At 32.2% G+C, this 14,456-nt stretch overlaps 1 protein-coding gene across 38 annotated transcripts in view; it reads right to left on the bottom strand.

Annotated features, from left to right (window-relative positions):
• The window catches only part of LOC145334709 (tropomyosin Mac r 1.0101), a 55,691-nt gene that overhangs the window by 16,386 nt on the left and 24,849 nt on the right, over nt 1-14,456 (bottom strand). For 9 of the 38 annotated variants that reach the window (XR_013885016.1, XR_013885015.1, XR_013885001.1 and 6 more), the window contains exon 1: nt 12,501-13,089. The exons of 23 other annotated variants lie outside the window; for them this stretch is intronic. Coding sequence is in view for 9 of the 15 variants with exons in the window: in XM_080180441.1 (XP_080036567.1) it covers nt 12,501-12,644 (144 nt within the window). In the remaining 6 variants the exon portion in view is untranslated. Of the gene's footprint in view, nt 1-12,500; nt 13,157-14,456 lie in introns of those variants that run through there. 6 more of the 38 variants (XR_013885034.1, XR_013885014.1, XM_080180457.1 and 3 more) reach the window with 2 other exon arrangements.

Raw genomic sequence — 14,456 nt, 5'->3', positions numbered from 1 at the left:
TGTTTAACATTGTGGGGGCCAGTATTACAATCAGGACAGGTATTTGGTACTTCTCCTTGGCTTATTCTGTTCAGGTATTCGTTTAAAATTCTGGAAAATCCACTTCTAAGTTGAGATAATTTTGTTCTGGCCTTTCTTTTCAGTTTAAGTTCATCTTTGTGAATTTCTGGGGGTTTTGAACCGAGAACTCTGTTTGGCTGATATTTATTAATCACATTTTTGACTGCTTTGGTATGAAGTCTTTTTAGACCTTTCTTTTTGGTAGGTGTATCAATGATTGGTAGGCATTGTCTAATATTTGGTTTAAGGTCAATAGCTGTTGGTTTCATATTTCGTTCTGGGGGTGGCCTGTCCAGGTGTTTTTGTCCAGGGTGTCCAGGAAGATGCATGGCTAGAACATATTGTTCTGTCAAGAGTAGGGCATGGTCTTTAATAGGTAAAACTTTTGTCTCTTGATGTAAATGGTCTATTCCTGACATGCCTAAGCATCCTGTAGCAATCCGTAAGGCTTGGTTTTGTGCTGTTTGCAATTTTTTCCAGTTATTTGGTTTAATAATTGGGCTCCAGATGGGGTTGCCATATTCTAATAAGCTTCGGCCCACGGCTTTATATGTTATAACCAAGGTTTCTTTATCTTGTCCCCAATCAGATCCTGCCAGGAATTTCATCATATTTATCCTGGGTTTAACACTGTCTGTAATTTTAGTGATGTGATGCGAGAAGGTAAGATGGCTGTCAAAGTGTACACCCAAAAGTTTTGGGTTCTTCTCAAGTGGGACTAGAGTGTTTTTTATTTTAATTTGAGGATGGATATTACCTTGGCGTCTGTCTGATGTGAATAAGGTCACCGTAGATTTTTCTGGTGAAAGTGACAGTTCTCTTTCTTCAAGATAGTTGACTATTGTGTCCAGGTATTTATTCAGCTCTGCAGTCATTTTATCTATGTCCGTTCCTGATGTATAAATTGATATGTCATCTGCATATTGAATGATCTTGATGTGATCTGGTGGTCTGGGGATTTTTGATAGATAAAAGCTGAATAATAAAGGGGAAGTAACAGCTCCTTGTGGAACTCCAGTTCTTACATTCCTGGATGAGGACAGCTTATTCCTAAAATGTACTTTAGACTGACGGCCTGTCAGATAGCATTTAATCCACCTTTTAACTGATCCAGGTAATGATGTTTCATTCAGTTGTTTCAGGAGTTTTTCTAATGAAACCATATCGAATGCTTTGGAAAGGTCCAACTGCACTAATATAGTTCTGTCTGGTGGCAGATTTTTATTGAAACCAGTTGCTACCTGTTCATTAAAATCATATAAAGCTGTCACGGTTGAATGGTCAGATCTAAATCCATGTTGAAATTCAGGTACAGTGAGATGTTCAGTTAGGATAGGCAAGATTAGTCTCTCTAATATCTTGATAGCTGGGCAGAGCAAGGACACTGGCCTGTAGGATTTTGAATCACTGTGATCTTTGCCTGGTTTTGGTAGTGGGACTATAATGGAAGATTTCCATATAGCTGGAATGTGGCTAGTTTTAGATGAAAGGTTGAAAAGATCTGTTAGAAAAGTGATTCCTTTAGGTCCGAGATGTTTGAGATGGAGATTTGAAATTTTGTCAGGTCCAAGTGCCTTGGAAGCTTTACTCATTTTAATAGCAGCTTTAGTTTGATCATCAGTATATGTGGGATGGTCTTCAAGCTTGTTTTTATTGATATTTTTCGTGATGATCCTGTTTGTTCTAGAGCTTTTATGTTCCACAACAGATGTAAATTGCTTGTTGAATTTATCTGCTATTTTGGAGGGATTTGAAATATATTTTCCCTTAAACTTAATGGGCTGGCTTCCTGTAGCACAACTTTTCCCATTAAGCCTTTTAATGAGTTTGAATAGTTTGGCAGAGCAGTTTCGGTCTATTTCTTCAACAGTTTTTCTCCATTTTTCTCTCCTATGATTTGTTACTAGGTCCGTTATATCTTTATTTAACTGTGTGATATTTTCACAGGTAGGGTCAGTTGATCTTAATTCATCCCTTTGTTTAATAAGTTCAGCTGCTTCTCTCGGTATTTCTGGATAGACAGACTTTATTCTTCCCTGTGGAATACATAATTTTGATACTTTGTTAACTATTTTTCTAAACCATTTTTCCCCTTTTTGAACATCTGTTGGTTTCCTAGATTTGCTGAATTCTTCTTCTGTTAGCTTAGTAAAATCTTCCCAGTTTGCTTTCTCAAAGTTGACAAAAGTTCTCCTATCACTATATTGTTGGTGAAAGTCGGCTTGAATAGAAATTTGAATAGGTACATGATCTGAACTAAATTTTGTAATTGTATCCCATTCTATCACAGGTAGTAATGAAAGACTAGCAAGGCTGAGATCAGGTGAGGTAGGTTGACCAGTAGTAGGTATACGAGTAGGTTTATCACAGTTTAAAACTCCAAAGGCAGAATCTCCAATAAGTTCTGCTAGTGCATTTCCTCTGGCATCACTTAAAGAAGAGAACCAGAGAGCATCATGTGCATTGAAATCTCCGATGATAATGGAATCTTTCATATTAAGTAAGGCAGAAAAATCAGGATTATAACCTTGGGAGCAGCTTGTAACAGGTGGTAAATAAACATTAAAGATGGAAATATCATTTATCTTTATACCAAGAGTTTCTAGGTGGAGATCAGGTGGAAGATCTGGAAGTTTTTGGTATTTGATGTTTTTGTGGATGAGAAATGCAAGTCCCCCTCCAGCATCTTTGGTACGATCTTTTCTAATCAGTTCATAGTCTCCAAGTTCTGGTAAAACAGTATTTTCGTTTAATTTGCTTTCTTGAAAAGCTGCTATTTTAAAATTGTTGTCTTTCAAAAAGTTTAAGATTTCTATTATTTTATTTCTAAGTCCATTGCAGTTAAATTGTAGTAACTTGAAGTTGTCTCTGACTGTTGCTGGTTGTTGTTGTTGACTAGGTTTGGAACATTTAGGGCAGCACCATTGTGGCGTGTATTTTTTGATGTCATCTAAACCACTGCAGTTGTTATGTTTATTTTTTCTTACATGGCACCATTGTTTGCATTTACTGCATCTGACCGAGTAGGATGTCCAGTTGACTATGTTTTTGCATATTGCACAGTAATCAGGTCCCGGGTTCGATTCGATTCCAGCCATTAGCAATAATAACTTGATCAGATTGGCTGGATAATGCTGATCAATTAGAGGGAAAAAGCTTCATAATGTTGATGGATGGCTTGACAACGTCCTTGTTGTTGAGGGCTGTGGAGATATCGAAGAACTTTGCAACTCTGGTGGTGGTGGGTTGGCAGGTGCACCGCGGGCAGGCTTCTTCTTGGCACCTTGTGGCTTCGACCCTAGCCCCCGGAGATTAGCTCTGAGAGGGAAATTGAAAGTACCCCATTTGAGTTTTTTTTCTACTGAAAAAGGGACTAAAAATGTAGGGGAGGGGGTAGTAAGTCTTTTCCGAACCATATATTTTATGCAATTGTCCGATCCCTTTTAATTAGCAAAGGACGAATTAAGCTTTTCTGAATAAAATATGACTCATAAGTCCATAAAGCTACTTAAGTATAGCATTTCATTATTTTGGTCATTATATATATCTATATATAGTTTCAGAAAAAAACTTGTGTTAAAGTATACAAAATCCTTATACTAAAGTAACAGGATGTCTGTGTGTCTGTGTATCTGTGTGTCTGTACCGAAGGATCTCGCTAACCGCTGAACCGATCGGGTTCTCCTTAACAGGGTAGCTTCTCATAGGTCCCGGGAAGGTTTATAACTTTTTGGGGGAGGGTACCACCACCCTCCCAAGAGAAATCGCCCCTAGAAAAAAATTACCCCTCCCGAAAAAGAGACTTGAACGAAACATAAACCAAATATTTCTCTAATTAGATATTTTAAATAAAAAAAAACATTCAAAGTGCCACTAGAGGCATGTAGGGGCGTAGCCGCTAGTTCTAAATAAAAAGTATTAGTAATAAAATTAAAATTTATAACAGAAAATTGTTCTTATCTCTTCCTTAAACAACATTAAAAACATAAAATTACCGCGAAAAATTGTTGTTTTTAAACGTTTATTATCAGTAATTTTTGTAGCAATATTTTAAAATTTAAAAATGTAATTCCTAAGTCATAAAGCAAAATAAACATTAAGTGTTGTCATAATATATTACAGAAAATCATTTGATGACTTTATCTATCAATTTATCCATATAAGAACATTTGGAATTTTGGGTATTGAGAATAAGAAAACTCTGTGTGCGTATGTGTGTGTGTGTGGGGGGGGGGGGGGGATTTTAGTTCAGATTGCTGTTGAAGTTGTGTATAAAAAGAAAGGTGGGGAGGGGTTGATTGAAATGGGGGTGACACTAGTGTTGTTGGCCCATAATGTTGTTGTGCTGTTGGAAGAGAAACGAGAAATAATGACAATAGAATATTTGGGGGTGTGGGGAGAGGTTAAGGTCGTTAGCTCCTCTATTTTGAATATACAAAGATCTCTCATATCTTTGATATAGTTCATCGTTTTATATCAATACCACCCATAAGCTACTAAAACGTTTATGTAAATCAAATTTATCTAATTTTCTTTTAGATTTCTATTAAAGCAAAATATAGATTTTTAAGCTTTCCATATAATTTGATACCAAAACTAGGGACAAGGGATAGTTCATCTGAAGAAAATTATATTATCTTAACTTTCTGCCCTTCAGACTTTAAATAATTATGACAACATTTAATGTTTGTCTGCACATCATTCTTGAAAAGCATTAGCAACCAATAAGAAAAATAATACGCGTTGGGGGTAAAATACGTTTTTTTTTCAGTGGATAATCCATCCCTTATTTCTGTTCAAAATATCTAAACTATTAAAATGATATTCAGCAAGTAAAATTAATCCACCATGTTATTGATACATCAGCAAAAATCATAGATATTGATAATCAAATACTTTAATTTAATCTTTAAAGATTTCTTTCTAAATGTACTCAAAATTGTGCGCGTCAATTTGCTCTTGAAAAATTATGCCGAACTTTTGACACCAAGGCACGCACCATCCCCTTATTTAAGGCCCTAAATTATAATTGAAAGTACCCAAACCATGACACCCCCCGGACTCCCCCCCCCCCCCCACCATGGATGATGCGTGATTTTCAAAGACACATTAAGTGGGGGATGTGTATTTGGGGGAGGGGGCACAGTAATTTTTTGATGGTTGATGAGCAAAACTCAGTGAGAGAAAGATAGAGAAACCTGTTTGCTGTCTCTAAAAAGCTGGAATCTTGGGTATATAATGGTTGGTGGTGCAACGCGGCAAAAGCGCTTGTGCCATGCTCAAAAACACACACACAACCAACATTAACAAAGGATATGTTTACCGTTACCACCCCCCACTCTTGAGTATTAAAGATGAGGCATACTTGGAGGGGTTGGGCTGACTTTAATACAATTTAGGGAAGGAAATAATAAAGAACAAGGGGTTGGTGAGAGAAGAATTTCAAAGTGAAGGGTAAAAAATGAGTATGGCCTGATCAAAAAGAGGTGTCTATAAAAACATTCAATTCTTTTTCATTATTAGATACAAGGAGAGGGGGATTTTTATTTAGTTTCCAAAGCCTCTCTGTTGTTTAGTTGACTTTACCAATCCCATTTTTTTCCCATGACAGACTAAGAAACCCCTTAAAAAGAAAGGTATGGCGCCATCTAATCAACCATCTATCTATCTAGTATCCACAACACATAGGCCTATTTAGCTGGTTACCAAAAAAGGTTCAACTTGACACAATGTCAAATTAAAAGCTATGGCCTTAACCGTTGTCATAACAATGACACAGAGACAATTTTTGACATCAGATCATGGAGATCATTGAATCTTGAAATGCAATATTCAAATACACAGCAATTGGCATTTTTTAAAAAATTTAAGCTTAACCTTTTAATGAACACACCCTGCCTTAACCAAATAAAGGATAAACAAAAATTACCATGAAAACGGACAATGCAGCATTCAAATAGGACCTAGGGCCAAGTAGAATCCATTGAGAATGAAATCCTAGCTGTTCCTTCTTGGCAGATATTTCAGTTTTAAGATTTAAGGTGAAAATCACTAATTTTGCCTAATATACAAGGCAAATCTACCTTTGATACAGGGAGATTAGATTCAATTTTTCTGTAAATTGCGCTTATGAGGACACTTTTTAAATAAAATAATATCTTAGTCATGTAAAATCAATTAAGCAGTTGTGATTTGACTCGAATCTGGTTAACTTGTCTATGTGTCTTACTTGTTTTCTTAATCATCTCAAACATTAGAGCATAGAATTCTTTACACAATGTGTATACACTTAGAATAGAGACATCTAGAGAACACCTCTGTCAATCAGCCAATAGGATAACACTGGAAGAACAATATGGCTATGTTTTTGGTAGAGATGTGTACAGATTTTGACTCAAAAGAGCAAAAAGGTTTTCATTTTATTTGCATAATGAGTCAGCTATAAAAAGTTGCATATCTAAGCTTTGCTTGGTAAAATCATAACTTTTAAAAATGTATTCCCACATATAAAGTAAAATATAGACAAACGATATAAAATAATATGTCAACTATGAATATTGTATTATTGTTGTATTTCTTAGGATAGATAAATCAGATTATGGGTTCAGGTTGACCATCTAGATATACTATACTATTTGGTACAAACCCCTCTTCCTAATCCTTGCTTATAAGGAGGCTTAGGATTTGGCAATATGTTTAGCTAGCTTGAAATCTTCAGTAAACTTAATGTAACAGACCAAAAGTTCTTGGCTAATATTCATCAACCTTAAGGAGTTAATCTTCAAAATCTCTGATTGGTACCACACTCAGCACAAACCTTAACAATCAGGTTTCCCTCAGCACAAACCTTAGGTTCCACCAAGGCAGCAAGTTTTTATTAAGTATAAAGCTTTACAACAGCCTAAAGCAGATGAGAAAATGAAAGGAGAAACAATAACTTGAAGGAAACCTTAGCACAACAGAGTAGAAGACATACTTTAATTCATAGTGAGTAAAGGTACATTTGGTACAAATAGAATTAGACTTCCATTATATTATACAAATTTAATTTAGAAAAGCTTCTAAAAGAAACAGATTGATAACAAATTATCACATAGCACTTTTATATTTTAGAAATACTTCAAAACACAATATTAAATCAATGAAGCCTGGATTATCATACAGACAAGGAATGAAATAACCTGTATAATCTTATCTTAGACCAATAGATATAGTATATCTAGAAGGCCAAACTGGACCCATAATCTGTTAAACTAAACAAAATTATAACATACAAACACCAGGTTTCTTTTGTTATGTACAATCAAATCATATAATACAGCAACGAAATAATTCCACAAAATAATTTATAGAAAGCTAACTTTATCCAAAGAAATTCAACTATTCATAGTTGACTTATTATATATGTTTTATCATATGTTTTTAAACTATATAAGATAATACATTTTTAGAAGATATGTTTTACCCAAGCAAAGCTTTGTCCTATGAAATGCAACTATTTATAGGTGACTCATTATGCAAACAGAGTAAAAACATTTTGCCCTTTTGAGCCAAAATCTATACACATTTCTACCAATAACATAGCCAGATTGTTCTTCCAGCATTATCCTATTGGCTGATTGACAGAGGTGTTCTCTAGATGTCTCTATTCTAAGTGTATACACATTGTGTAAAGAATTCTATGCTCTAATGTTGGAGATTATTAAGAAAACAAGTAAGACACATAGACAAGTTAACCAGATTCGAGTCAAATTACAACTGCTTAATTGATTTTACATGACTAAGATATTATTTGATTTAAAAAGTGATCTCATTAGCGATTTACAGAAAAAAAGTATCTAATCTCCCTGTATTAAAGGTAGATTTGGCTTGTATATTAGGCAAATTTAGTGATTTTCACCTTAAATTTTAAAATTGAAATATCTGCCAAGAAGGAACAGCTAGGATTTTATTCTCAATGGATTCTACTTGGCACTAGGTCCTATTTGAATGCTGCATTGTCTGTTTTCATGGTAATTTTTGTTTATCCTTTATTTGGTTAAGGCAGGGTGTGTGAAAGTTAGAGTTCAATTTTAATTACCATTAAACATTCTCCTTGTCTTAATTTATATGTAAATTCAAAATTAAATTTCAATTAACAAATTTAATATAATAGCTAATTTACATTTCGTTGTCTTAAATATTAAATGCTTGAAAAGTAGAAAATAAAAATTCTTTAAAAAAAGATAAATCCATCAATTTAGAGTTGTCAAAACACGAATATAAAAGAGGTGTCTCAACTCAATCAATATCAATAAACAAGATATTAAAAACTTTAAAAATTCAAAGGGGTAGTTTCACGAAATGCATTTGAACTTAATTTAGTGAACCGCATATTTTTTCCTAGTTAACGGGTTAAACTACATTTATATAGCATATATTCGGAATAAATTCAATTTTCTACCACGTAGTTTTGAAAATATAAAGACTTGAAAATTGTCTTTTTGTTATATATGCAATTAAAAAAGACGATTTTCAAGTCTTGATATTTTAAAAGCTACGTGGTAGAAAATTTAAATTCTTTCAAATATATGCCAAATAAATGTAGTTTAACCATTTAACCAGGATAAAATATGCGGTTCACTAAATTAAGTTCAAATGCATTTCGTGAAACTACCCCTTTTACATAAATATTAGGATCACGTTATAACTAAAAAATGATCAAAAATAAAAATCTTCAGAATCTTGCACCTACAGAAAACATTTTTACACCAAACATTTACTAGTCAATAACATTGAAATATTGAGACTGATTTTTTATTTAACTTATTGTATATTAGTATGCTGTAATAGTTGCAAATAAAGTAAAAAAAATGCAAAATTAAAATAACAAAAAATAATTATTGCCTTAAAGTTGTAATAAAATTCGAAAATAAACTACAAAAATTAATAAAATTGAGAGGATTTATGTATTAAATATATCTTTAATCAAAGTTCTAAATTTGCGTAAAACTGGCGTAATTTTATGAGAATGGAGAAAAGATAGTTTTCATTATTTTGAAACGTGATTTAATGTTTGAAATTTAATACCTTAGATGTATAAAAGTATGAACTGAGAAATTACTTACGATTAAAATACATCGGTTAAGTCTAATAATATCATTTGTTACATAATTCTATATAATATTTCTCTCTAACTGTTCTGAAACTCATTGTCCTACTTTTAAACCTTTAAAAAATTTAATTTTATTGAAAAATTTTGTTTGGATTGGGGGAGGGGGGGGCATATTTTCTTGAGTAATTTTTTCGGGAGGGTATGTCGGTCCAGCGGTGTGTGATACTTCATACTGACAGACAATATAACACTAACATCCAATCGCTATATAAAAGAAAATAAGAAAGAGCATACACATTCAATGCATACACATTTAGAAAGCAAATTAAATTAAATCTGACCAATTGCATTTGTTCCACAACTCCTTATTAGGAAATATGACCCTTTATACCAGCCCCCCCCCCTCCCCCATGTTATAATATCTTCCTTGTTTATAACCCTATTTCTGACCCCTTTAATATACCCCCCCCCCCCCCTACCCTAACTCCCCCACAATCCCATGCCTGGTTTGATATCAGATTTAAATAATGAATGTAAATGTGATTATTATTATACGGTCAGTGAGTTCAACACATGGACAATCTACATTTACAAATTGTTTTAAATAATTAGTGATAACTCCCTTTCTTTTAACTCTTACCTTTCGTGTTTTAACAAGCAAAAGGAACATTTCTTCGCGAATAAGAATAACTTATTTAGTTATTTTTTTAAAGTATCTACGCTATTATTAAAATTTTATTCCTTGTTTATTTTGATTTGTCCTACATTTGTGGGTGGAAACAAATAAGTGAGATTCATACAAAAATTGACAATTTTTAAAGGTAAAAAATCCGTATTCATTGTTACCGCCCTTGAAATAAGTTTTTTTTTTAATTTAGGGGATTTAATATGCTATTTAGTAGGGTTCATTGGTTTTAATGCTATTCATTAAATGTTAAGTATTTGTCATAGTTTCTACACCAAAAAAGTGAAAGATTGCTTCCTTAATGACATTTCAGAAATGTGAAAATTTCAGGATTTAACAGCCGCAAAAATTCGCCACTAAGGCGTAAATTGACAAAAAAAATGAGCCGGTAATTGCAAATTCAAAAACATTTTTCGTATTGACATTTTTACTGCTTTTATGCAGTCGAGCAATGCAATGTCGGCTAATGGCAATATTGCGGCGGCTGCCAAGTCATTGAAAATTACCATGAGATTTATTTGTGCTGATAAACTGGTTAATACATGTTTTATGTGGTTTCTAAATACTGTTTTATTTCACAAAGATAAAAAATACAGGGAAATATTTTTAAAATAAATTAAAGGCAAATATAAAGAACGCTTAAAATATTAAGATGTTTCAGACAGTTTTTTTTTATTTCTGGTCCAAAAAGAGTTTTAGAAAATAAGAAAGGTTGGTAGCATAATAAATTAAGCTTTCAACGTCTTAATACAATTTTCCAAGAATAATTTAGAAAATTTTCCTATAACAAAATGCGCGCAATGAAAAATATGTATATTATAAAATACATGAATCAGTTAAATGGTCAAAACTATGAGTCACACACGGCTCGCCACTCATCTAAACCAAAAACCGGTCAATTGAAGACAGGCAAGCCACAAGCCACGCACTCTTTTGCTTCTACAGATTTTACCAAACCCCAAAAGTTGCATAACAAGTATTTTTCATGACCAACCGTTTCTCCCAAATAATATTCAGAAAAAAAGCTTGCTTAAATTTAAAAAAAACTTGCTTCTTGTTAAGAATTTGAGATGTTTTTTTTAGCAATTTCAAGATGATTACAAATGTTATTTTTGATTACATTAAGTTACAAGCTGTTTTGACTTTTTAAAGACATATGTTTCTTTAATCATTGTATGTTTAATTTATGACAGATAAACATAAAAAGACCCAACAAACGAAAATATCATCTTAAAATAAGAGCTGAATGTTTGTACACAGAAATGTAAATAAATCTGATTATGCAAGGATTTTAATCAGATAAATTCATAGAGAAAGTATAAAGCTTTATAACTCTAAACAACTTTCCCCTTTATTTAACAAACATTACCAATACAAAATAACAAACTATGAAACATTATTAAGATTTTAAATTATAAGTATCAATGAAAGATAAAATATTATTCCGAGATTTTACGAGAACTTTAAAACCATGAAATATCTCAATAAGTTCAACTGTAAAATGAAAGGCATTTTATGCAGTGTATCTTATAAAGAAAAAACTACCATTCTTAATTGATGTAAACTAAAATGGGACATTTCTGCAAAAGGTATCATGTCTAAATGTGTTACTAAAATATGAAAGCGACTGTCATTTATCTTAACTAGTTACGGGTCGAAAAAATGTACCTAAAACTTCCAATATTTTTTCTTGAAAAAGGAAATAAACAACAACAAAACTTTATTTACTTTAGATTTTAAGAAAAAACCTAAGTAAAATGATCTATATTATATCGACCTTGCTGTGTCAAGCTATAATTAAGATTATACTATTGTAATGAAACAAATTGTTCTTTTGTTTTGAGAAGCATACTACAATATCTAGAAATTATATATTAATAAGACAGGTAGAAAACAATTACATGTAACACTTCGACACTCCCTAGTTTATATATTAGCATGACATCATGTTATTATTATTATAAATGAATATATTCATTATCATATTTGCTAATATTCATACACATATCAATATACAAATAAAAAATTTTAATTTCTTATTTAGAAAGGCATATTTTTAGTTTAACAACTACTCTATAATCAATGTCTGTTGGTATTTCACTTAGTCATATAAAATCGAATATTATGTCACAAATAACATTAGCTTATTAAACAAAAATGACAGATCATTAATGTTGCTACACTACTTATGAACATAGCTGTTCTGGTTTTCTTTATCAAGCAACGTAAAACAAATATTATAATTCACTTTTAAATACAATTTCACTCGGATTAAATTAATCCACGAATTACTAAGGAGTTAAATAAATGAAAGCGGCATGTCATAGCTATCTATCTATCTATCTATCCTTCCCTAGCTATCTTTTACACACATACATACTCACACACATATATTTAAAGAAAATCTCTCTTTCACAACCAAAATGGCAGAATTTTAAACTTTTGATAATTTTATCATTGTTGTCATTATGTGGAAGGAAATGATTATAGGTAAGGGCCTGTATCAGGGGGGTGAATAGGAATGACAACACCCCCCTTAGATAAGAAAATGGTGAGAGTTGCCTTACTCTTTTTCAAGGATCTCAAGGTTCTTAAATCCCTTAGCATATCTCTGGATACGAGCTTGAAGAATAAGGATTATAAATTTTGAAATTTGTATACCTCTTCACGTCTCATGATCTCAACCTGAAGCTTCCTGGCCATGTCCTCCGCCTCCTCCTTGTACTTCTCCATCTCCTCCTTGGTGAGGCGCATCTTTTTCTTCAACACATCCAGCAGAGAGGAGCTTTGAACTTGGGTTGCCATTCTGTTTTTTTTATTTATATATATGCTATTAATAAAATAATAATAAAAATGTTACTAAATTGCACAGAAATGTGTGTGTGAGCTATGGATTCGTATCACCGGCAGGCTAGTTGCTTCAACACTGAACTATTCAACTAACACTCACTCACAAGTATAAAAGGACTGTGTGTGTGTGTGTGTGTGGATGGAATGGAATCAAGTTGGAACTGAACAAGGGAGAGGGGAGAGTTATATGGAGTTCAGTGTTATCACAATGTAATTCAATTCAATTAAGAGACAATTTTAAAAATTCTACAACTGAAAAAAAAAATCATTATTGGTTTTTATCAAATTTCTATCTTTTCTTCATAGAAGTATATTTTTAGTTTCTATTTTGCTATTTTACATGAAATATTTTTTTTTTGCAGTGTTTTCATACTTGTTTAGAAAGAGAGGGGAAAGGGGTGAGGAGGGGGAGAGAGCTTTGAACAGCTAAACAACTCTTCAGCAAAATCAGCGCAGACTCAGAACTCTGGGTGTAGAGTGGGAGCGGCCAATGTATATTATACCGAGGACCCTGGATTATCACAATTTCCATGTCAAATAGAAGACGAGTGGTTGGAGCAATATTTCACCGAATTATACCGGAATTCGGGCAAATCCTGGGCCCAAACCATTAGTTTTAAAACCATGATTTGATTAAAGAAGGGCGTGAGAGAAAAAGAGGGGGGGGGGGGGCATAGTAATATATGTGAAATGTTCATATAGTTTAAGGCGAGTAAAGAAATTTTTATAGAATTCAAAAAATAATTCATTATTGAAATTTATCATCCTTAAACTGTTTTTAACCTATTTTTGAATGGGGGGTCAAAAATATACTAGGACACCTATAGAATCAGACTGCAGAGCCCAAATTTGAATTAAGTCCCCAATAAACTTTTTTTGGGGGATTTAAAAATTAATTTTTAGTGTTGCTGTAATCATATTGACTGGAGCAAAAGCTCTTTTTTTACTTCGGGTAATATTGTGGCTTACAGAACATTTTTATATAATTCACTTTATATTGATACAATAAAAAAAAACATTACTCTGTTCATTGGAAATATTTTTTTTTTCCAAAACAATTAATTTCATTGAAAAATCTAACATTTACAATAAAACAAATAATTCTGAAATCTAACCAATAAGAAGTCTTGTTTTATTTCAATTCCTAACAATTCAAAAAAAGAGTGTTTTCACAAAGTGACTTATTTCCAATGTAGTTAAATAATTTTTATTTAAATAAAATGAAAAGAATGAAAACCATACACATAAAAGATACATTCTTTTTAAAATTATTTTTAAAAATAAGTTTGAATAATCTTATTTTATAACGCATTTGTATATGTGACAAAAATAAATTTGTTGTATTGCATAAACATTTGTTGTCATTTAACCCTTTACAGCCATTTTTTATGTTTTTAAAATAAGTGAGAGAACACAAACATGTTAATGTTAATTCGTTGATATATTATAAAGAATTAACTTTTTAGTGAATTTTTATAGTAAAATCATAAGGCCTAATTTTACTCTATACCAGAATACAATATTTATGAAGCAAAACACTCTAAAAGCTACGAATTTTACCCAAATAAAAAAAAACCTTTTGCTTCGGTCAAAATGATCACGGCAACAGTAAAAATTAATATTTAAATCCCCCCAAAAAAGTTTATTGGGGATTTTATTCAAATTTAGGCTCTGCAGTCTGATTCTACTGGTGTCATAGTATATTTTTATATACGTTTTAAAAATAGGTTAAAAACAGTTTAAACGTGAAAAAGATCAAATAATTGA

This window comes from Acartia tonsa, chromosome 2 (genome assembly GCF_053477335.1).
Source record: "Acartia tonsa isolate MP-2025a chromosome 2, ASM5347733v1, whole genome shotgun sequence".
NCBI lineage: Eukaryota > Metazoa > Arthropoda > Copepoda > Calanoida > Acartiidae > Acartia > Acartia tonsa.
Note: the sequence above shows the minus strand (reverse complement) of the source record. Positions and strands in the feature narration are given on the sequence as shown.